Source organism: Pelodiscus sinensis, chromosome 4 (assembly GCF_052426305.1).
Source record: "Pelodiscus sinensis isolate ZL-2025 chromosome 4, ASM5242630v1, whole genome shotgun sequence".
Taxonomy (NCBI): Eukaryota; Metazoa; Chordata; order Testudines; family Trionychidae; genus Pelodiscus; species Pelodiscus sinensis.
In genome coordinates this window covers 29,297,933-29,323,365 of record NC_143055.1, presented here as the reverse complement: position 1 = coordinate 29,323,365, position 25,433 = coordinate 29,297,933, and the positions used below count along the sequence as shown (strand labels likewise).

Sequence of the window (25,433 nt, the reverse complement as noted above, 5' to 3'; positions counted from 1 at the left end):
GGAACTTAGTCTCATCCAGTCTGGCAATTTCTGTCTCCTCACATTTAGTCTTTATCCAGTAAACATCCTTCCATCTCTAGTTTAGGATGACCAGTGGAGGGCTACAATACTTCTGATTATGCCTGTGCTATTCTTCCATCGTTGGGAGATCTTAAAAATAAAAAATTTGGAACCTTGTCAATAGTATAATCAATGGAATGTGCATGTTAGAAATGAGAGGAACTCTGCACTGCAAACTCTGTTTTTTTTTCTAGCCCGTGCTGCCTATAATTTTATTTTTTTTAAGTTTAAGCATGTGTTCATTTGTATGCGGCTCTCCTCTCCATCTCATTAGTGCTTTCTTCCTACAGTAAATCTGTCATGGTGCAAAGCTGAGCCAGATATATACAGTGTGCCCAATGAATGCAAACTTCTGTGCGCTAGCATATAGATTACTGTAATTCGTGTATCTGAATGCAGCTGTGTTTTCTTGGGTTACTGGTGTTTACCTTTTGATTCTTTTCCCATAGTCTCCTTCATTACTTTAGATTTGCTGCAGTATAAAAAGTAGCCAGTACGATCGGGTTATACGTAATAAAACTGAAGATCTACTTTGTGTTTCATGTTTTCAAACCATTGTACAAACATTGAGGAGTTAGTATGTCTGAGATGTTTGTTAAACAAACAAAGTATTAATGAGCTGACAGAAAAGAGCTGTCGGGAATAAGAAGATATAATAATGTCTGATTATACAACATGCACCTAAATCTAAAATGTATATAATGTGATGTCAGGAGCAGGGATCAAAGGGTTAAACCTCTCTTGCTTTCCACAGTAATTCTTGTTTGTATCTAGCACACTTAAAGTGTGTGTGTGTGTGTGTGTGTGTGTATTTTGAGAGGCCACTAAGTAATTTTGCTGATCTTTAGAACTCTTCCAAACCTGCGATTGTATGGGCATTAGTGTGGGCTCTAGAATAAATTAGAGCAGGGTACTGCTGGATTGCAACTTATGTTCTAGCTGCATCTCTTGTCTCGACTCAAGCAGCAGGAGAGACAGAGCCACTAAGCACCACACTTCTCCAAGGGCCAGCTCCTACAGCTCTAGGCTCTTAGCATAATGAGAGCGCACCAGAACCGGCAAGGATTGGTATCTGTACCCTGGGAACTCATCTCTCCTTAAAGTTACAAAATACCATCTTTAGAAAATCGTACCTGGGTAAACACGTTTGAAAAGCCTAAAGACAAGTGGAAGCAGGATCAGAGCAGGAAGAGTTAATTTGATCACCATCCATTGCTGTGCAAGATCTAGCTCACATGTAGATGTGCATGCCATGGAAATAAGGAATAGTCAGTTCCACTGCATATGAAAGGCATTTTTGCCCTACTGCTTGGTAAAAAGCCAGTGAGGCAGGCCTAGCACCATTGCATTTGAAGAGGGTTAATGCCTTGCTGAGGAAGGACAAGTTTTCCATTTGAATATAGTCTGGCCCAGCTCATAAATCTTTGGAAACTCCTTAAGGAGTTAGTGGCAGGCCAACAACTCTTACCAGCACCTAACTTCATCTGTATCCGTTCCTATCTAGTCTCAAACCTAGAATAGGCTGTGCTGAAAGATCATTGCCTCAGGGTTTTGGAGAAAGGTCAGATGTTCATGTTAGTATCATTAGATATTTGGGCAGGCAGCCATCAAGGATATTCATCATGGAGGATTCCTGACTCATCTATAGCAATTGGCGAGGGATGGATTGTGTCTCTTTTTAAACCAGTTTTCTTCCTTTTGGAGACATTTCGGAGGGTTGTGAATGGTAGTTGCGGTCTCCAAAAATCTCTACCTGGAAAGTCAGAGAGGATTCAGTTTTTTGTTGTCTGCCTAGTTCCTCTCGTGTGAGACAACGTGGCTTCCTCATTATCAACATAAAAATCAAATTCAGGGTATTTACAGGTTTCGTTTTCTAGCACTGTCACCTCAGACATCACTTCTCTCTGCACATCTATTTTTGATAGCTGAGATGCTGAGGACAGTTTGGGTCACAGGATGGAATGTGAGGGGACTACTAGGCTAATAGTTTGTCAGAGGATAGCCTGTGGCTAGAAAGTACTCTCCTCCTTCTCCTGTCCCCCCTCTCAGGTGAGCTTGAGGCCTACCACATTCACAGCTTCCCTAACAGAGTTGTTGTTGAATCAGTTGGGCAATGTAAATGCAGCACACGGATCTATTCTCTCTTAAAGGGTATCGTGCCTTTAGAGTCACTCTGACTGGGGATGATGTGTAGCCCTGGGCCGGGTGCCTCAGGAAGAGAACTGGGTAGGAATTGCCTATGAAAGACAGTCCCTCTGGAGCTCCCTTTTCTGCTGAGGTAGGGAGGGCAATGAGGAAAGGGGATATGCTGAATCATCCCTTTGCCAGATGAAGCATAGAATCCTTGTCATCGTTTCTGAACACCGATGGAGAAGAGTTCCTACTAGCCCTGTGCCATTTCCCATCTCATGATCTCTTGCTGTTGCAAAATATACTATGCATGCAACTCCCTATTTCCCCCGCCCCCCCACCTCCACCTCCACCCCTACCCCACACCCAGATCTAGGATGCTATGGAGCCATGCAGAAGTGGGAGCCTTGTACCCTCTATTCCCTGGCACAGCCATTTAGGAAATTTGCCTTACAGATTCTTCTGAATGAGGGAGAGAAGGAAAGCGTTATTCATTCCCTCATTGCATCACTAGCTCATGTATTGCACACCCAGATATTGCTGTGCTGGACAGCTTGGCCAAATTGCACTTGAAGCTATTTTGTTTAGTAACGGTATTAATAAACAGCAAAAGTAAGTGAGGCAGCAAAGTTTGTAGATGCTACAAAATTATTTAGATGGTTCAGAATAGGAGAAAACTGGGTGGACCCATCTAGAGAGCAAGGCAACATGAGAGATGAAAATTCCTTGTTCACAAATGTAGAATAGTGCACACTGGAAAAAGGCTAGCAAATTAAACTTCTTATATCTGTAGTGAACTGAAACTCTCATACTGACCTCATATTAACATCGTGGTTCTTGAAAAAAGATGTATAGGCATTGGAAAAAGTAGAAAAGATTCCATATGAGACGAGATTAATAAGACCATGACTTTTCAGCTTGGTAAAGAGGTGACTAAGGGAGGCTATGATAGAGATTTATAAAATTACTGGTATGGAGAAAGTAAATAAGGGAACATTATTTACTCATTACACAAGAATGAGGAATCATCAAATGAAATGAATAGGCAACAGCTTAAAACAAAAGGAAGTATTTCTTCACACAATGCACAGTCAATCTGTGGAACTCTTTGCCAGAGGATTTTGTAATGGCTATTAGACAGGATGGGCAGGGATGGTGTCCCTAGTCTCTCATGAGCTAGGAATGGGTGACGGGATGGTTACGTGTTCTGTTCATTCCCTCTCGGGCACTTGGCACTGGCCACTGTCAGAAGAAAAGATACCAGGTTAATGGACCATTAGTCTGACCTATTATGACTGTTCTTACGTTCTTAAAAATTAATAAGGAAAGTTAGCATTTAGGACAATGTCCATGGTTGTTCATTTCTTAACTGCTAATGATCTCCACATGAAGGAGCTGTAGAGTTAAAAATGATCTTAGAAAAAACCAAATTGAAAAGAAACTTTGTAGCAAAAGAGCAGCTTTGATTTCCATAATCTGGAATTGAAATCCCAAAGCAGTTCTGTTACGAACTTGAGAAGGGGAAAGTTGTTTGTCTTATTAATGGAACAGAACCAGGCGCTTTAAAATAAGAAAATATTAACTGAGCAATACTTTTTGTAACTTTTTTCTTTTTTCTTTTTTCTTCTAACAAATTCTGGAATAGCTCCAGATGGACATTTTTTTTTAAAGTTCAAAGAAAAATGTTCTTATTCCCCTTTCATTTATTCACTGCAAGGTCTTTCAAAAACTGTTTTTCATAATTTAAAATGATGCAAGCCATTGACCCATAATATACCTAAAAAGTTAATATTTATGATACTTTGAACTTACAATGTTTTCTACAGATCATCCCACATTACTTTCCAAATGTCCGCTTGTGCCTCAATGCAAAGATGAGGAAATGTCTGTGCAAATGATAGAGGGAACCAGAGGGCCAGGAAGTGTGATCTCTCCTGGATTCTAATCCTGAGAACACTTACATGACTCCCAAGGAGCTCCTTGGACAAGTGCAGGAGCCACATAGTTAAATTAGCAGGCATCTCGTGGCAAATGTTCTCTCCCCCCCCCCCCCCCCCCCATCCTCCCGTCAAGCTTTTGTTTGTTTATTATTCCATTTTATAACTTTTTTTCCAACACACTTTGTTAGTGTTTGGCATTGTTTGAAATGCATCGTGTAGTCATATAGAGAAGTTATACAATTATTTTGGTCAGATAGTCTGGCACTCCTGTTGCACCAAACCATAAAAATCTTAATAGACTAATTCATTCTGATAGTAACTAGACAACAGTTTATCTCACCCTGGATGCCATAACAACTGAAGTAAGCCATAACAACCAGTAAACTTATCCTAATAAATCAAGCAGTTGCATCACTGAAGAAAAATCTATCAGGCTTTAACATGAATTTTTAATGGAGACTATTTTGCAATATGTGAAACTAATATAGTATCAGGTCACAATTGCCATTAGAGTCAAAACAGATATACAAAGAGAAGATTTTAAGATTAGAACTGATTATGTATAGGAAACAAATAACAATTTAAAATTCTTTATTACATCTATCTATAGGATGTGACTTTTACATCTATCTATAGGATGTGAAGCAGTGTCCTTGCTTCTTAATGGTAACTGCTAAATTACTGCAGGGGAAAAACAGAATACCATTCTAAACAAATATCACATTGTTGTTTCAAAATATAAAACATGCTCAGAACTTCAGGAGCCATCTCCTACCAGTAAATTCAGTGATATTGTGGCTTCATCAAATCCAAGTAAGAATTGGCAAGCAGGATTTCCAGGTATGCTTACATTGGGAAAATATAAGTGTTAGCAAACATGGTAACACATGTATTTTACACATGATTTAGTAACTGTCAACAAGGACAGTTGCATTTAAATGTTTTAGCTGGTCACAGTTAATTCTAGATGGTCATGGTTTTATTGATAACCCTGAAGTCTCTTATGGTTAACCAAAAGCATCAAAAACTTTTGAAAAATATGACTGCCCTTGCTTAACTCCGGGCAAAATCATGTTAGAAAACATTAAGACCATGTCTACACTACCACTTATGTTGACAAGACTTACGTTGCTCCAGGCTGTGGAAATATCCAAACCCTTGAGCAACATAAGCATCACCAGTATAGTTATCCTCGCTTATGGCGGGCAGGCAGCTTCATAATGTCAATGGGAGAGCATCTATCCAAGAAATCTTACAGCAGCAGAGCTGCATCAATATAGCTGTGCCACTGTAAGTTCTCTAGAATAGACAGGGCCACAGCCTGACTTTGTTTTCTTTTCTTCTTTTCAATTGCCTCTGTTGATATGACATTCTGCTGGAAAATGGAAGGTGGTTGGTTAGTTTACAGATATCTAGTGAAAGATGTGGACATGACTAAAAAAAATAGAGGGACTGGTGGCGCAGGGAATTAGTAATGGGTAATTTAGACTCATGTTACCAATATGAATCCAGTCCCATGTAAAAAGTGACTGTAAATTATTGCTATCTGAAGATTTTTTGTTGTCTCCATGATAAATGCATCCTTGATCTTAGATCAGTTACCAAAATATACACTTGTCGGCTACGTCTACACTGGCCCCTTTTCCGAAAGGGGCATGGTAATTTCAGAGATCGTAATAGGGAAATCCGCGGGGGATTTAAATATCCCCCGCGGCATTTAAATAAAAATGTCCGCCGCTTTTTTCCGGCTTGTAGAAAAGCCGGAAAAGAGCGTCTACACTGGCCCCGATCCTCCGGAAAAAGCGCCCTTTTCCGGAGGATCTTATTCCTACTTCAAAGATCCTACTTATTCAAGGACATTTTTATTTAAATGCCGCGGAGGATATTTAAATCCCCCGCGGATTTCCCTATTACGATCTCTGAAATTACCATGCCCCTTTCGGAAAAGGGGCCAGTGTAGACGTAGCCATCATGTATAAAGCTAGTACTACTTTCCTTCTGTGTTTGCAGTTTCATGAGATAGGACAATGGGCACAATTAGCCATGCAGTCTGAATTATCTTGAAGATGTTCCTTAGCAACCAGGAACTATAGGGAAGCTTGTGTTGCTGTTGCCTCCATGTGTAACATAGTGGTCTGCACCTTTGGGGTCTGGGGCCAACTAAGCTTGTTCAATTCTGAGATCCAGGTAGGAAGGGGTCAGACAGTCCTATAAAATTCTGAGAGACCTGCAGAAGGGTGATGGGTTCCTGTATTAGCAGGGAGGTTGAAGGAAAGGGTGTGCTCTTTCAGAACTGGGAAACACCTGTGCTCATGGTGCTCAAGGAACTGTTTGGATTTGGTATTTTGTCTAAGTTGTGTGTTTTAAAAAATAAAACCGTGCCCTCAAGAAAGGGCCTGCAAGGGACCCAAGCTGGAGAGGGAGAAGCTAGTAAACTGTTCATATGCCAGTTGAGAGGGTTTCAGTCTTTAGGGTTGTCAATCCAGTGTCTCTCACTATTACTAATTGTTTTTTTAATTCATAAAAAGGGGAGAGAGGAAGAGCTCTTTGTTTTAAATTTGTTTACCAAACAAGGTGGGAAAGATACCAGAAATCCATATACTTTCATAATAGGAAGGATATTTATTTTGAATGGCATTTGTAAAATAGAAACATCCTTAATATTTCTGTAAATGTCTTTAGCACATAGGTATGAAATATCGCATGCCCTTCTTCACTAATTTCATTCTATTAATTACTCATACACAGATGAGCCTGTTTTAATTGTGACATTAATAGTGCCTCCATATACTCTATTGGTGTGCGTATTCTAAGGACAGTTTTTGTGTGCCTCAAAAATCAATTGGATCTATTTACTTTGGAAAAAATCTTAACATTCTCATTATAGACAGCTGCTTAATGTCATTCCTTCAGGCAGGCCAATACATTTTAAAAGCACCTTGGGATACATTGTACAGTTCTTAATGTTGTTCCTTCATCTGGTCACTCAACAAATTTTAAAAGACACTAGGATTTAGTGAATATTTAAAAGTGATGTGTAGGAGATACTTGTATATGTGCATTTCCGTTTCCTTTTAACAAGATTTGGGTGCATAACTCATGTGCGTTGCTATAAAATATATTACCCCAGGTGACCAGGCCTGCAAGAAAGCCTAATGCAAACTGTTAAATTAACAGGAAAGCTTTGTGGTAGAGAGACTAGACTGTTCCTGAAACTTCCCCCAGGGTCCTGTTAGAGTAAAAGCTTCCTTTTACATCCTTGGAACAGACACCTTATGTAGTGACTAACTCTCACACAGACCATATTGTGCCATCGTTGGAGCTCCTCAAATGCTGTAAAACAGAATTCACGGACATTCATTTAAATTTCAAACAGCTGTTCATTTCACTCATGTTTGTGTCTCTCTTTGAATTTGCTATTTGTGAACACTTTCATGAATGATAGGGCAAGTTCAACATAAATGATTGAGGAATAGCTGTTCATAGAAATATTAATATTTGCAAGTCATTAAAGGGAATTCATGCATTCTAAAACAAAAGCAATCATTTCCTATTTGCTATTCCTTATTTGCTGTTCGGCTGTTTAAAAACTTACCCATTTCTGAGCAGAAACAATGGCATATCAGTTAAGTGACCCCCATGGGTAATCAGGGAATAGTCAAAGTGTGTCGCTTGCTGACAATGCATTAATGGCAATTAAACAGTTTAAATAATAATGAATATTTTCATAAAAACAAGTATATTTGAAAATATTATGTGAGAAATAATGACTAATCATATCATAGATCAGTAACATCCCAAATTAAAAAATCTTTCTCAGCATGTATTTATTCATAAATAAAAACAGAAATTTGCCCACATTATTTCAGTTCTAATGACAATGAAAAATATTTCATTGGAAATCACAACTTTATCACAAAAAGGCAGCAGAAAGAGTGCTGGGACTAGATTATCAAACCAAGATCTGTGGGGGAATTTAGCCATGAGTTTTTATAATTCATAAGGCTTTGTGTTAATTTTTCCAGGTGTTTAATTTAATTTAAAAATTAATGTGCCTATACATGGGAAAGGAAAAATAATACATTATTTGGGGTTGATTCTGTTAACACGTTTATGTTTACAATTGTGCCAATTAAATCTTATTTAATAAATGAAGATAATGATCTGAGAATAATCCTGCTGTAATGAAAAATAAAGTAATATACTCATCTGATTGGATGCTCAGGCTAGTCCCAGGAAAAATGAAGAGTGGGACCTATTCATCTTTAATCAAAAGCATAATTTGGACCAAAATATGACGACATTGTAACCATAGATCTGAGGGCAATCCAAAGCCTCAAGCCTAGATTGCCAAAGGTATCTGGGTAAATAAAATGCCAATAGATACCTAGCGGGGTTGTGAAAAGCACTGAAGCGGATCAGATGCCTAATTCCCATTGACTTCAAGCAGATCCCACTAGACCCCTATCTGCAGCTATATCTTTGGACATTTAGCTCTGAGAAACTAAGGTAATTGGCTGTACCCTGACTAGCTCCAAGTGATGATGATGGGGCAATGAATCCCTTCATCTCCTAAAGTGTGATCTGTCCCATATTTTGTACAGTATAACTATTTTGGGTAGGTTGTGGAAATACAGGAAGATGAATAAGCTATATGTCGCGAGAATCACAGGTCCAATGATGCATACCCAAGGGGGGAAGGACAGAACCAGATATTTATTTATGACAGTGATGAATTTATAGTATTTATTCTAAGATTTTTAATAGACCGTGTTAATAATGAATTTACAGTATTTATTATATTTATTCTACGATTTCTAGTTAAACGTGTCAGAAATATAAGGATGGGAATGGCAAGGGGAATAGTCTATATTCTAAAAATATCCAGCTACACTAATTAAATAAGTGATAACTACAAAATCTATGTACTACCAAAAACAACTACAACACTAAGCTTATTCAACAAAGAAAATCAAATCAAACATACCAACTTACACAGCACACGGAATATTTCAAAGGTATAGGTTCGGTTGCGAAGGCCTTGGTTACGCCCGAGAGTCGGGGAAGGTGGCTGGTCGGTTGATCAGGCCGGCAGCACTTCGGAGTATACGGGAAGGAACACGCACAGTGGTACGTGTGTTGCAAGGACCTCCTCGAGCGAACTGTGTGATGGGTATTTATCCCCAAATCTGCACATCGCTTTCCCGCGCTTGCATATTACTATATATGGCCCAACGGTCACCAAGTGGGGGGTCTGTGTCCCAGGGGTTGGGCCGAAACTGTGCAGGTTTCATGCAACCAGGTAAGCCCCGCAGTTCTCGCGCCAAGGTGACGGGTGGGAGAGTCTGAAGCTATTTTCCCCTTTTCACACCTTCCCTTTTCCTAAAGGCAATGGTATGCAGGAAGGGTGTGGCTGATTTCTCCCAAAGAGTACTGCAGCCCACTACAGCAAAAGCGGCCTGGCCAAACTTTTTACTGGGGGGGCAGTTTTTTCTCTAACTATACAGTGAAGCTACACCCCCATATTTTTATGGAAATGTGTTTGAATAGAAATATACATACCTCAAATATGCTTTATGCAAAATGCAGCATGTAGCCACTCATTGAAAAGTTTTCCACTGAATGTGTAAATTCTATTTGTGTGCATGTGTTATTCCTGTATGTGAAGTTAAAAACATGAAGTGAAAACCTGAATATTATCTAGGGCTTCTAGTGAAATCCATTAGTGGTACAAAGCACTTAATGGTTCTACAAAGACATGTGAGCATGCAACCAGTGCTGGAATTAGGGATGGTAGCAACTAGTTGACTATCCGATAAGCAAATTCTTATCGGATAGTCGAGCAACCACTCAACTAGCTGCTTCCTCCCCCCCCCCCCCAACCTTCTCTTGCTACCTCTGTCAGAGAGGCAGCAAGAGAGAAAGGAACAGGCTTTAAGTTGGTTCCCTCAGCACCATCTCCAAGGGGGGCAGGGGAGGCAGAGGCACAGTGGGGAAATGGCACGAGCAGAGACCACTTCAGGAGCCATAGCACCAGTTCCCACTGCCAGCGCTTCTGCTTTTGAAATGTACAAGAGCCCTCTAGGAGGGCTCTTGTACATTTCAAAAGCAGAAGTTCCCACAGGGAGCACGGGGTGAATGAGGCTCAGGCAGTCCCCACTCGCCTCATGCTCTCTGCAGCGCCCCCCCTTGCTGCCTCTGAGAGGCAGCAGAAGGGGAGACAGGAGCGGTGCTGGGGGGAGCCAGCTTAAAAGCTAGTTCCTCCCAATACTGTCTCCAGAGTGCCACCTATCTCCCCTATTGCCTCTATCAGAGGCAGCATAGAGGGGATAGGGGATGCTTCTGGGAAGCAGCCCCTGTCTGCAAGGGTCCCAGCAGGGATCTGGGCACCCCATGGATAGGGGCCGTTGCCACCAAGCTGCCCCTATTGACGGTGGCCAGGACTGTCCTCCGCTAGTAAGGCTGCTGCTGGACTCAGTGTGAGTCGGGACTGAAGAATCCTGGCTTGCTCTGATCACTGCGCCTCTGCATTTTAAATGTAGTAAGAGCCCCACAGCTTATCAACTAATTGTATAGTAAATACAAATTATATCCACTATACGATTACCCAGATAATCACATTTTAACATAGCTGGAATCCATCTTGAATTTGGTATTTTTCCACTGGGATGGGGCGAATGGAACAAAGAGGTCTTTGGAAAATTCTTTTAAAGAATGGAAAGCAAATAATGATTGTCATCAGCTGGCTGTTCCCCATCACAGGAGGGCACATGAAGAGACCTGGAAACAAAGAACTCTAACGGGGAGGCAGAAGAAGCTGGGTCCAGGTCAGTAAAGATGATCAGTTCTGGCCTGAATGACTTTTTCAAAAATAAGAACTAGGGTGAGAAATTCTGACTTGTGGCAATTTCTCTTAGCCTATTAAGCTTAGCTGGCATGTTTTGTTTATTTTAGCTTAGTAGCTTATTTTGATCTGTCTGTTCTAACTGGCAGCCACTTAAATCCTACTTTTAAATGTCATAAATCACTTTTGTTTGTTAGCAAACCTAGTGTAAATTATTGTTACCTGAGGGGGGAGGGGTAGACAACAGCTGTGCATCTCTGTCTTTCATTGATAAAGCAACCTATGAGTTTTCTCTGTGTAAAAACCATATATAAAGTAGATGGATTCACTTGTGTATTTAATTCCATTGAGACTGTGCTCCTGGATGCTGACAAGTCCCTGTAACTGAGCTGGACACCCACCTGCACCCTGCCATCCCACTGGAGAAGAGGGTAGTTATTGCCCTCTGGAAGCTGGCAACCCCTGACAGCTACCGGTCAGTGGGACACCAGTTTGGTGTGGGGAGATCAACTGTTGGCGCCGTGTTGATGGAGGTAAGTCCCTCTGTGGGGGGGGGCAGTCCATGAGGTGTAGGGGGACTGTAACAGGAAGGGGTGGGGGAGGGCTCTTGGGCTCATTCCATCCTACTGCTGGGAGCAATCGTGGATGGCGGGGGGAGACCTGGGGTCTTGGGGGGGGGGGGGGAAGGGGAGGGAAACCTCCCAAAGACTTGGGCAAATCCTCTAATTTCCTATTCTCTGTGTTTGTATGTGTCTATTTCTGCAGATGGTGAGGGCCATCAACTCTGAGCTGCTGAACAGGATTGTCCGCCTCCGAGACCTAGACACTATCATGGCCAGTTTTGCTGGGCTGAGATTCCCAAACTGCGGAGAAGTGCTTGATGGAACTCTCATTCCCATCCGTGCACCGCCCCATGGAGCAGCCCGTTATATTAACAGAAAAGGGTACTTCTCCATTGTGCTGCAGGCCCTGGTTGACCACCATGGACTATTCATGGACATTTGTGTGGGATGGTCGGGCCGGGCACATGATGCTAGGATCTTCTGCAATTCACACCTTTACCAAGGCTGGAACCTTCTTCCCCCAGCGAAACACTGCTGTTGGGGACATGGAGATGCTGGTCTACATTGTGGCCAATGCGGCGTACCCCCTCATGGCCCTGGCTCATGAAGCCATACACTGGGCATCTGAACCCAAACAGGGAACTCTTTAACGCGCACCTGACACGGGTGTGTTTATAGGTGGAATGCACCTTTGGCCGGCTGAAGAGAAGGTTTAGGTGCCTGCTCACTCGCCTCGACATGGAGGAACGCCATATCCCAGAGGTGGTGGCTGCATGTGGAGAGCAAAGGGGAGGCATTCCTCCGAGATTGGGGGGCAATGGCTGAAGTGAAGGGGAGGCAGTTTGTGCATCCTCGGACAGCTGCCGTTCACCAAGCCCATCAGGTGGGCGTCCGCATCTGGGAGGCTCTGCGTGAGTGCTTCTCAGCTGGAGCCCAATGACTTTCCCCAAGGTTTCCCCATTGGGGCCTATGGGCCCGGCCCCCCCATCCCAAAACCTTTCCCTCTGTCATGGCTCCTTCCCCACTCTGGCATGATAAATGCAGAAGTGGGGGCCAGCAAGTGTACCCCAAAGCCTTATCTACCAGGCTTTGGTATAAAACTTCCCCCAAAATCTTAAAAACCTAGATCTTGGGAATAAAACTTCCGCTGCCACCACCCAAATATTGCTAAAGAAACCAGGGGAAAGATCATTTGGGAAATCTCACCCCTAAAATAAAAATCAGGGCACACTATTAACCAATGCCAGGTTAATAAAAAGAAAGGAAAGAACTTTTATTATTACAACAATATTCCTGTTGTAAGCATAATGACTAGATAGGAAGGTAACAAAATATACTCATGGAGAAACTCCATGGGCCTAGAACTTAGTTACAAAGAAAAGCCAAAACATCTTTTAAACAGTGCTAGATCTCAGATCCCATACCCAATCCTTAAAACAATAAAACCTAACGAAACTACCTAAACTTTACCCTACTTACAGAAAATGAAGAATGGTGTCTTGGAGAGAGAGAGAGACATGCTTGTCCCTCTCTGTAGCTGCAGAGACCTCTCTCAGAGAGACAAAAGGAGAAAGGAAAAAACCCAAATTCCTTTGTCCCAGGTTGAAAATCCCACCTACATTCCTACTGGTCACTCCACCTGGCTAGGTGTAGTTAACCCCTTAATCCCCAGGCTGCTGGCTAACCCTCATAATCATGACACCCTCCACAAGCCATCCCTGCACCAGCCTCCAGACAGTTATGACACACACACCATGTTAAATCTCAAAAATATAATGTTTATTAACAATTAACTTTCAAATAAATAACTTTGTAAAAAAAAATAGAACTGTTCAACATGTATGTAAAAATAAACTATTTTGTAAACTCTATAACTGTTTTTAAAACTGTGGGAGGAGGGAGGATGTCAACCTGGAGGGCGGGCAGGCAGACTACGGATGATAACAGTATTGCCTGGGCCACAAACCTTTGCAACCTCGGGTCCATGGACCCAGCCGTTCTCGGGGTTGAGTTGGGGCTGTGCCCGGGGGGGCTGCAGATGGCTCTGCCCTAGTGGGGGGGGGGGCAGGGCTGGAGGAGTGGCAGTGGTTGAGGGAGAGGAAGGGGGAGCAGAGGGGGCTGGGGCCGGATGTGTGGGACATAGTACAGCCAGGGCCTCTCGGACAGTGGCGCGCATAGCACTCCACTGGGGGGAGGAAATCTTCCAGGAGATGATTGTTCCAGCGAGCCTCCTCCCTTGCCCTTTCCGCCATGGTGTCCTCCATTCTCTCCATGGCCTCGACATGCCTCCTCAGGAGGTCGTTGTAGACCCACCAATGCCTGCAGGTGCCATGGGACCGGGTGGGCGGTGGCACGTGTGTTGCCTGGAGGTCAGCAGCAGCAGGTCCGGCTGTGGAGAAGAAGAGGGAGAACTGATCAGTGTCAGAAATTCACACATTATCCCTGCTTGGGCTCAGTAACAACAAGGGATGGGAATGTTGTCACTGCAAGGCCACAAAGCCACCCCAGCCTCACAGGGGCTTTGTTGTGACTAAGGCAATGCCCTCCCCCCCCCCCCCCCACACACACATCTTTCCCCTCCACCATGGCCTTACAGGCCAGGGAAATGTGCAGCCACAGTGGGTCACAAGAAGTAGGACAGGGGCCTGGAGCACCTTGGGTCTCCCAGGGCCCCGTCCACATACCCACCACCTGCCCATCTACTTGCACGTGCACAGAGAGATGCAAGCTGTCTAGGAAGACCAAGTGTGACAGGGCGGCCCCGCCCTGCACTCAAGCCCAGGGAAACCACCTGGTGCCGGGGGTGGAGAGGGCCCCACCCACACAGCCCTACTGGGCATGGTCCCAGGGGAGCCAAGGCATAAAAGCCTGCCGGCCTGCTCAGAGGGGGCAGACTACGGCCAGAGCTGGAGCTAGCGCCCAACCGCCCGCGGCGCAGACTGGACCACCAGAAAGGGAGTCGCCAGGACTGCTGGACCTGCCGCCACCAGGCCCAAGCCGGGCCCAGCCCCAATGACGGAGCCACCGGCCGACCCCCCGTGACCCAGGCACCAGACCGGCCACCCCCAACCCCGACGCCGACTTGGGAAGAGCCGCAACAGCCGCCTGACTCCCGCCGACCGGTGAGACCACTACGGGCCGTGGGGAGGGGAAAGGAAGCGGCCCACGGCGGGGAGCCGGAGAGGCCCCGTAGGGCTCGGCGCGTTGTGGGAAGGAACCCCCGCTGAGCCAGTGGGAGGAGCCACCTAGAGAGGGAGGGCCCGGGGTCCCCTAATCCTCCTTCCCTGACCCCCAACAAGTGGGGGCTCGGCTGAAGGACTAGGCCAGAGGGCCATAGTTCCCCTAATACAGGGGCAGTGGTCCTTTGAAACGAGGTCGGGGAAGAGTGAACTATGCCCCGGAGGCAGGCGGCCCGCCCCGAGGGAGGGGCGACCCCCTGACACCAAGACGTGCAGATTGCTCTGCATCCTCTCTGCTCCCACCTCCCCTGTTCTGTGTCTGTGACCGTGACTGCACTCACCTGATGTTCCCTCGCCAGCTTTGGAGGATGCCTGCGAGGCCTCCTGGGTCTCGGGGACAGGTAAGGGGTAAGGGTCACTGCAGTTTCAGTGGTGTCTTTTCTCCTCCTCGTCTTCTCCTGGAAATTGCTGCTCTGTGTCCGGTATCCCCTTCTGGCAGTGCTGCACTGGTGTGTGCAAGCCCATCTGCATTAGCAATGGGGCAGACAGCAGTTCCCGACCACCTAGGATGTGGTCGAGCTCCTGGTAGTAGGCACAGTGCACTGGTGCTGCACCTGAGGTGGAGCTGCGCTCACGGGTCTTGGCGTAGCCATGCCTGAGCACCTTTACTTTGGCCTGGACTTGGTCCAATGTCCTGGGGTGGTGCCTTTTTGTGACAGCCCCTGAGCCATGCGTCCGTATATGTCCGCATTTCTTCGCCAAGTGTGCAGATCCTGGAGCGCTTCCTCCTCGCCCCAAAGTTCGAGCAGGGTCAGGACCTCTAGCCCTGACCAGGTTGGAGCTCTCTTCTTTCCCTTAGAGGGCATCTGTGATGGCTCCTTCGAAGGTTCTTGGGGGCTTTGGGGATCTTGGGTTTCACACATGGCCACGTGGCGGGGAGGCAGGGAGAGCTGTGTGCTGACAGTCTTGGTCTGTGGCCAGCTTCCTGTCAAAATGGCTGCCAAGGGTGTCTGTGCCTTTAAAACATGGCTACAAACAGGAACAATAGAGGTTTTCCCTGAAGATGGATTGTCCAGCAGGGGTTTTCCTTGGAGGACTTTTTTTTTTTTTTTTTCAGGGGAAAAAAAAAGCCCGTGTCCACACTGGCCTTTTTTCCTACAGAACACTGTCAAAAAAGGCGTTATTCCTTGTAAAATGAGGTTTGCCATCATCGACAAAACTGCTGCGTTCTGTCGACTTACTGTCGACAGAACGTGGCGGTAGTTTAGACGCAGGTATAGTGTAGACGCAAGTTATACAAAACACTGTAGTCTAGACACACCCTATGATACACATGAGGGAGGCCCATTCCAAACTCTGGACTTAAGTTTAAGAAACACTGCTTTGGACTATCTCAAAAGAAAGGATAATATCTTCCCATTACATTGAAACATGTTTTCTTTTATTAAATGTATTTTTAAACCTTTAGTTGATAGGTGAGAAATGGTATATATAACAGGGTAGCAAACTGTCCATTGTAGGTTTGATCATATAAGGTACTGAGCACCCAACTCCCATTGAACTCAGTGAGAGTTCAAGGTGCTCAGTGCTTTCTTTGCAAGATCTAGCCCTTAGTGGTTAGAAAAAGATAATGTTAAAAAATCTATGACTTAACACTTTTTGTTACTATATGAGAAAGGGGAAGGTCTTGACTAATGTAACATCTCATTTGCTCAACCACGCCTCTGTCACCCCACTGTACCTGGCCCTTTTTTTTTTTTTTTTAACTACTGTAAGCAATCACTGGCATCTGTTCAGGAAGGTGTGTCAAGAGTAAACGAATAAATCACTGAAGCATTCAGTTGTGTTGTAATGGGGAAGAAGGTGTGACTCTGGCTTTATAAATAGCATGACACTTTACAACTAAGCATGATATTTTTGAAAGAGCTGATATTCCACTTGAAACACAATTGGATAAATCTACAGGCTGTGCAAGGTATGTGTTCTTACATTTTCAGTATTACATTTGCAATAGAATGTTAATCTCACATAAATTAAAGACAAGATTGGGGGGGGGGGGGGCTAATCATTTGATTTGCTTGTTTAAGAAGTGTCAGCTGTAAAAATGCTGTGCAATACCTGCTATGGAGAGCTAGCTATCATAGGTTTTCGTACAGTGCTAAAACAATTGTAGTAGTATCTAGTTGTGGGACAAGGAAAAGAAAGATGTCCAAAGTGGACTCTTCTCTTATATTCTAGGGTCTTCACATTCAGATGAGTAAATCGGCAGGATTAAATTTAAGTATTTACAGATAAGTAAATATTGAACTACCTTCCTTGATGGAATACCCACCCAAGAATACCTAGCTTGCTCACATGGAAACTTAGTTACTGGAGGAGGGTCCGGTGCAAGTATATGAATTGTGCATCTAGGACTCATCCATTTAAGACCAGGTTATAAATTATCTGCGCATACTGTAAATTCCATCCTATCAGTAGGTCCTGACCCTGCAAGCTTCATTGAAATGAATGAGACTCTGTGCACATGCCAGGCTCCAACTCTACAGAGCAGCTTGCAAGATATGGACTTTAATTTTAAAATTGTTTGATCCCTCTTGAATTTGCTGAACAGTTATATTTTAAAATTGAAAATATGGATAATAATTTACATTTTCTAGATTTTGGGTAGTTATAGATTGACTCAATATATTGCAAACACCTTCAAAAGTGAAACTAAATGCATTTCTTATTCCAAAGAAAAGACCCAATGGATTCAAATACAGCCACTCTCTAGTAACCCAATTCTGCCACCCTGCCTCATGTGCATTTCCCTTACTCTACTAGTCACATTGAAGTAAATAGGACTGCTTCTTTGAGTGTGAGTTGCAGAATTTTCCAAGAAAGAGTTTGACTTTTTATATGCAGTCCATTAAGAAAAAAATAATGAAATGATGTGAATGGGTACATCCCATATATTGCTTAATTTCCCAAATACAATATGAACTAACTTTGAGATTATTTCCATAAAATATTCCATACAATACAATTGTAATGGTAGTGTGCCATTTTGATACCACTGTCAGTGAGTAGTATCCTAAAGAATTCCTAAAAAAAACCTTTAAAATGCGGCAACTGAGTGAATTCCAACATTGCAAGTGATTTTTCTTATTATTTGTTGTTTTAAAAACAGGTTACAAGAAAAGCTGAGATCATGAAAACCAGAAGTATTGCACTGCTTTTTGTGTTGTTTCTGGTTTCTCAATTGCTACTAGTTGATGGTGAAGCACAGAAGGAAAGAAATAAAGAAAGACAAAATGGTGGTGAAGCACAGAAGGAAAGAAATAAAGAAAGGCAAAATGGTGGAAAAGGTAGAAAAAAACAAACAGGATCTACTCAAGAAAATGAGAGAGGACAGAAATCCAAAGGTGGTAAATCTTCCCTTAAAGGCAAGTTTACCACCAAAGATAATTCTGAGTGCACCTGGGCTGTGACAGAAGTAGACACTGTTACTCTAAAAGTAGAATGCAAGAAAGGTGAAAGCAACTTCCGGTGTGATTTTTCAGGAAATCCTTCCACCTGTCCTCAATTTGCAGCAAACCAAAAACCATACTGGAAACAAATCTCACGATCCCTAAAGAAACAGAAGAATATCTGTCAAGACCCAAAAGGTATCCTCAAATCTAAAGTATGCAAGAAAGGACCACAAAGTGCCCATCTCACCTTGACCAGCTCAAGCCTGGTAACACTTCAAGACTCCATAAATGATAAGACTACTCACCAAGGAAAAGCGATCACACAAACTTCAGCATCTGCCACTACACCTGAAAATCAGCCAGGGAAAGATTCCAGTGACTGTGTTGAAGATATAGATTACATTAATCAACAAAAGGTGGCTGAAGAATATTGTTCAGAAACATGGATATCTTGGTGCAACTTTTTTATCTCAATGATACAGGATAAAAAATGCTGATGAGATAATAGAATTCTAAAATTCTTAGTTACTGAAAGTTTGGTCCTATCTACTTATTCCATTCCACCATTCTAGATTTGCTTCTGATGTTATATAGTGTATATAAGAGCAAAAGAGTACAATGGTGCATTTGAAGATCTGTTCTAACTTGTATTTCATCCAATGCTCTGTAATTGGTGTAGCTGAAGATGTTGTAGATCTTATTTGCATATAGATTGTTATACACATATTACCAAAGGATGTTACATACTCTGTAAAGATGTATATAAAGCAAAGGCTTCTCATTGTTTCTCTTTGAGCTATGTTAGCCAAAGTGACGATTTCAGTGCTATGCACTTTTTCATAGTGTACAGTACTTTTAACTTCAAAATTGCTGAGGGTAATAAACTTCAAAATAGACTAAAATGATTTTTGTTTTGTTTTTCTGTGTGTAGTAAAACAGATATTTCTTGCAGTTTAGAAATTTTCAGAGGCCATATACTTCATACTAACAAGACACTAGGGTGTCTACATAGCAGTTTTGATAATACTTTAGCAGCTTTGCAAAATTGTACTTGTACTCACCATCGGGGTATGTATTTTTTTTTTTAAATGGTCAAGCAAGATAATGTTTGTTCATTATCCTCAAAGTGAAGAGAAACAAAAAGATTTTGTGCTAGGACTGATACATTTTCATGACAATTTTGCAAAGCTTTGCATTGTACTTTCATCCAAGGATCACAGACACAGAGCACATGTAAATATTATCTCCATTTTTGATCGGTAAACTGAGGTTAAGTGACTTCTCCAAGCCCACACAGTAAATTAGTACAGGTTGAACCCCTCCAATCCAGCACTCTGTGGTCCAACAACATCCTTAGTCTGGCATGATTTTAGTTAGCCAGATGTTCACTTATGGGTAGGGCCAAGTTTCCCGTGGTCACATAAAGTTTGTTTATAGCCACTAGTTCTGGCGCTCAGTGTTGTGTGCTGTTATTTAGCTCTAATTTACCCCTAAATGTCTTCTAAGAGCCCAGTAAGCACTGAAAGTGTTAGTAATCCTGCTAGAAAATATTGACATCCTGTGATCCAGCAAATTCTCTGGTTTGGCTCCGATGAGGTGCCAGACTAGAGAAGTTCAGCCTGTAGTAGAGCAAGAAATAGGCCCCAGGAGTTGACTCCAAGTCTCTAACTCGAACAACTAGACTATTTGTATTACATGTTGATTATAGGTTCTTTCCAAACTTTTAACAAAGAGTAAATGCCTAATCTATATTATATTTTGACAAAAAAATAAAATGCATTAAAATGTTCATAACTTTCATTTCAGAGGAGTCTTACAGATTTTATCTGTACTTTGGGACACTAGTGAAATTGTGAGAGAATAGGACTCAGAAATTAATTGTAAATGCTGACAAGTGATTCCTTCAATCTTGGGGAAACAAATTGGATGCAATTAAATGTATAAATCACACGTTTCCTGTGTACTTGGGATGGGAAGAATGGTTTTGTAGCTGATTTCAGCTGTGCAATATGGGTATAATTGGAAAAAGTTGAACATTTTAACAAGCAGAACTGTGCTGAACATTTTTGGATGGGTTGCAAGCCATTTATTTCTGCATCTCTCTAAAACATATTCGGTCCCCCTCCATAATAATCACAATGCTATCCCCAGGGCTGACCTAAAGATTTTTTGGGAGGATCAGTTAGATAATATTTAAGTATTCCTCCATTCTGCATCTTCAACAATAGAGCTCAGTAATTTGTGCCTTTCAGTCTCAGTAATCAATATCAGTTTCCATTTACACTGAAAAAGACTAGATATATACTTTTTTTTAGTGAAAAAACACATTCTTTCATACAAATGTCCTCAGTAAGAAGCCATTAGGGAGAAAGCCTACATTGTTTCCAAACAGGATATTTCCAAAAGTTTGCTTTTCAAAGGCAACCACACTGGTTGAGACTTGAATGCACTGTATCATACCAGATTGAGTTGCTTTTGGCAGAGCAGAACGGAAAAGGAATTTGCTTTAGTAGTCACAGGGTTGTGGTTTTTTTTTTTTTTTGGGCTCTACTCTGAAAGCTCACACGCAGACCTAATAATATTGTATGTCACTTATATCAGTGCAGGCAAACAATCCTTTATATAACTGATTTGCACGGCACAATGCTTCTCATGCAGTGGCGGGTGCATGTGTGCGCACACACGCAAACACTCCTTCTTGCTACTTTATCTAACGGATGCAACTTTATTTACCAAGTCCATCTTTCAGGAGAAGGCTTAATCAGAGATATATTCATTTGCCGTTGACCCCACTGCCCACTTCAAAGCATCAGTATTGAGGCATTGGTGCTAATTGCTGAGGAGTCTTGGGAGACAGTACTCCAGGCTCTTTAGAAAGTGGTGGAAGAAAACTAATAATCAGTTACTAATTAGCCCACTTTTGCATATAGGGATCTAAGCACATGTTGTACCTTCACTCCTGGGTTTGGATTCTAGCTGTTAACCATCCTGTTTTATGGCAGAAACTACCATATCCTTAGGAGAATTTTTTGACAAGAAACAAAATCAGAAGTGAAGAAAGTGTTAGCATCCAAATTTGGCTCAGGCAATCTTGTATGAGTAACACAACATGGGTGACGTAATAGCTTTTGGAAGCTTCAGGGGGTAGCTGAGTTAGTCTGTACTGGATAAACTTAAAAAACAACAAATGGTCTGTTATGAGTTTTCGTGGGCACAGACCACTCATCTGAAGAAATGGGTTGTACCCACAAAAGCTCATGATGCCATCTACATGTTTTGTTAGTCTATAAAGTGATACCAGACCATTTGTTGTTTTTTAAGTTTATAATATCTTTTATTAGACCAAATTCTATTGGTGGGATATATGAGCTTTCAAGCGTACCTAGATTTAGTCTATACTAGGTTGGTTTAAGGTATACAACTCTAGCTACGCAAAATGTGTAGCTGGAGTCAGCTTACCTTAAGCCAAGTGGTGGCGGTGTCCACACTGTCGGAGGCCAATGGGAGCACAATCAGAACAAGGAATATCAGATACAGAGGGTGGGGAGTAGGGCTGCCCTCAGCATTTGATTTATGGGTCTACGATAGACCCACTCAACTGAATGCAAGATGATCAACCTCTGGAGGGTCGATCTTCTCACTAGTGTAGACATGCCCCCAGAGCTCTTCTTCAGGGCTGGGAAATGCCATGCAATAAACAGATGTACCAGATGCAGCCAGCCACCACTTTCAAGTTATGCCAACTCATAAATGAACATGTTGAGCTGTGGGCAGGGCTGGCTCTAGAGGTTCTGCTGTTCTAGGCATGCTGGCAAACGTCCATCTTAACTAGCTACAGTTACAAACATTCATTAAGTGTTTTGTTACCTTAAGCCTATCCTACCTCTGCCTAACTGTGCAGAGCATTGCTCCTTTTATAGCTGCTTGCCAGGTGAATAGGACTAAGCCATAGTGACACAGCCCAATGTATGCTCCAGCCTGAAACCCATTAAATTACAGTAGTTAAACTTGGAAGGATTCAGTTTTTATCAATAAATATCAATTTCTCTCTCTCTCTCTCTCTCTCTCTCTCGATACTACTCAAAATGTACAGATAGACAAAGTAAGAAAAATGGCTGCTTGACAACACATTAGAATTTGATTTGAAGCCATGTATTTTGGCATATGATATTGGCAGTTTGTTTTTATCTCAACATCTACTCTCATTAAATAATTATCTGACACCCCACCCATAATTTGATATCCTATGATAAATGAGATAAGGTTTTGTCCTAAAAATCTTACCATCCATAGAGAGATTAATCCCACTGTAACAATATGGTTTTTCTGTAGCCATATTGGAAGGCCTGTAGCCATATTGGAAGGCCTAAACTAAAGCCTTCTTCTGCAGCCAGACTGAAGAGCAGCAGCCATTAGCTGTAAAGCCTGGAGTCACATACTCACACTCCATCTAAACTGCATTAAAATAGTGTCACACTAGCCTGAGAGAAGTGGATCCTCTCCTAATGGCCCCCACTGTCAACAGATAAAGAAACAGATCTCAAGTTGGGTAAAGAAAACTTAATTACAAGCATTTCATCTGGCAAGAAACTGTTTACCAATAGTTGAGGTTGTGGAATCCGCATTCTATGATTCTTGTCCTTACTTTCCTACTTGTCTGTGTGATCTCTGCCTGGTTTGTAACTGTTTCTGTCTGCTGTATAATTAATTTTGCTAGGTGTAAATTAACTAAGGTGGTGGGGTATGATTGGTTAGGTAATTCTGTTACGGTATGTTATGATTGGTTGGTAAAATTATACTAAAATAATTGGTTAAAGTATAGCTAAGCAGGACTCAAGTTTCTCTGTATAGACTGGGGTCCAAGAAGGAGACCAGCAAGAAGAGGAAAAGAGGGGAAAAAAAGGAACACCAAAAAGGAGGAGGGAAGACCTGAAAAATTTGCCTCCAAGATACAGCCTCCTGTGCACAACCATGATGTGCAGCAGCTAAGAGCCAGAGAGACTGACCTAGCCTGGCCAACAGGGGAAGTCTGCCTGCCTGTATCAGGATTGGTGAGCATGACACTATGTGCTCAGCATGTGTATTCTGCTTGCTTGGGAATTGTCAATAAATAGAGAATAAGAATATTACTGTGTAAGGCTCTTTCAGTGGCAAAAGATCCTGCAAACCCAAGGAAGTTACGCCCTCAGCCCTAAGAATTATGTTAGAGTGGGTGTGTAAATTAACAGGGTTGCACCGTGAGCCCTAGGAGCTGGATAAAGGTGTGTGTCCCTAAAGTGTGAAGGGATAGAGAAATTTGTCTGGGTAACACCACTGACTTCAGTAAGACTGTTTGCATGAGTGACGATCTTAATCCTCATTTATTTTCAAAGAGGTAAGGTCCCACGACTCATGCTGAGAAGTATTCACTTACATAACTAAATGCAATGGTCCTGCTTTCATAACTATTTGCCCAGGATTTATTGACCCACCAAGATATACGCATGACTACAGTGACTTTTGTTCCTTCCGTCCATTTTTTCGCTACTGTTAGAAAATTTCCCTTTGCTGACTTGTTGCATCATCTAGTGAGTATTAATATGGTTCTTCTCTCTGTAACTGAGCTCCTCACTAAGCACATGTGGCTTTTGTCCTCACAACACTCTTGTGATGAAGGGAAGTATTACGCCCACTTACAGATGGGGAAATGAGACACAGGGCAGATTAAATGGGTTGGCCAAAATCACACAGGATCCTTGTAGCTGAATTTGGAATCAAACACATGCTTTTGAGTCCCAGATCAAGAACTGGCTATTATTAGATTATTAATTCTTCTGGGCAGGGACTATTGTAAAAAATAATATTTAATGATTAGCAATATATCTGTAAGAACTGTGGTTTCCTTTTTAATGACTTAGAGTTTACTGTGGTTTTATTTTTTAACTCATTATTTATAACTTGCATCTCCTGATGTGAAAGAAGTGTAGAGTTGTCAGACTTGGAAAATTCATTCTAGTTTCATAGGCAGTAAAGGTTTAGGGATTTCCCTAAAGCAGTCATGGAACCTGCAACCTGTGTGGAACATCAATGAACTTCTTGACTATACTCCATCATACATTTAGATGAAAAAATAAGTAAATACCCACAAAGACGAACTCTCAAAGCTACGTAATAAAATATAATGTGGAATCAATGCTTCATCCTATCCAATAATATTACATTGTTTAAAATAATTTCTACTCATTTTGACACACAAATTTATCCTGATTTTAAGGGAAATGTTGGGACTGATTTTTCTAAAATAGCCTCCCAAATTCATGAAAAAGCCTTTTGCACAATTTTCCACCTGCAGTTAATATTGTGGGTTCAGATGCAAGGGGACAATGCACCCTGCCCACCAAGTACAGAGACAGCTCAGTGTTGTTATTGGTGCCTGCATTCATCATAGCGCACCATTGGATGCCTGAACTAAGGCTCATTGAAATGTCAGGCCCTTTTCGCTTTAATTCCTTTCTAGTTTACTTGTTTCTATGCATTTTTCACTCATTTTCACTACAGGCCACATTTTCTTCAATACATTTCAATTCCTTTTATGGCCGGCTTTACTTCCAGTCCTAGTATTCTATTACTCTATTTGGCAGCAGTGCCATTTACATACCTAATCTCAGAACATGTTGCTTAATTGCCCTCAAGAGAATAGACTGTGAGTGACTCACCCTTCTTACTTCCAACACAACTCACCCTTCCCCTTTTCCCGAGGGATCCAATGAGTATCTACCACCTGATATCTCCTCACCTGCACCCAGCCAATCAGCATGAAGGATCAATCTTCAGTCGCTACATGTGAACATGACTGCGGTCAGATAAGAAACTCTCCTCCCTTTTCCATCTCTACTTTCCGCTGCTGATGCCCTAGGCAAAGCAGCTTCTTACTTGCTATAGTGACTGCTTCACCTCTCATCTTCTTGGCATGCTTTCCAGTCCGTTTCCATACACTGTCTTCTGTGTTTCCTCTGGGCTATCTCTTAGAGTGGTATTAATTTGGTTAGCAAATGAGGCCTTGCTCAAACTTGACATGAAAAATTCCTACTTAAAAAGGAGAGGAAAAACTGCAGCCTTCAGCTCGCAGCCTCCTTGTACTCATAGCATTTATCCATCGCATGGAGCATACGTGGGCCTTTGTCATGAATTGGCCAAGGAATCCTGTGGCTCGCAAGGCCCCCACAAGGAGCCCAGAGGTTCTGTGCAGAGGTCTACTGTGTCTGCTTGGCTCCCCACTGCTATTA

At 42.5% G+C, this 25,433-nt stretch overlaps 1 protein-coding gene across 1 annotated transcript; it reads left to right on the top strand.

The window, feature by feature from the left end:
- Window positions 1–16,545: 16,545 nt before the first annotated feature.
- On the top strand, window positions 16,546–19,070 carry FGFBP1 (fibroblast growth factor binding protein 1). Its single transcript, XM_006136967.5, has 2 exons — window positions 16,546–16,691; window positions 17,886–19,070. The coding sequence occupies exon 2, from the start codon at window positions 17,907–17,909 to the stop codon at window positions 18,663–18,665; it is 759 nt and encodes a 252-aa protein (XP_006137029.1). The 5' UTR covers window positions 16,546–16,691; window positions 17,886–17,906; the 3' UTR covers window positions 18,666–19,070.
- Window positions 19,071–25,433: the final 6,363 nt, after the last annotated feature.

Bases quoted from the DNA above. Each gene is read 5' to 3' on its own strand.
- FGFBP1 (XM_006136967.5), top strand. From the start codon at position 17,907: ATGAAAACCAGAAGTATTGCACTGCTTTTTGTGTTGTTTCTGGTTTCT.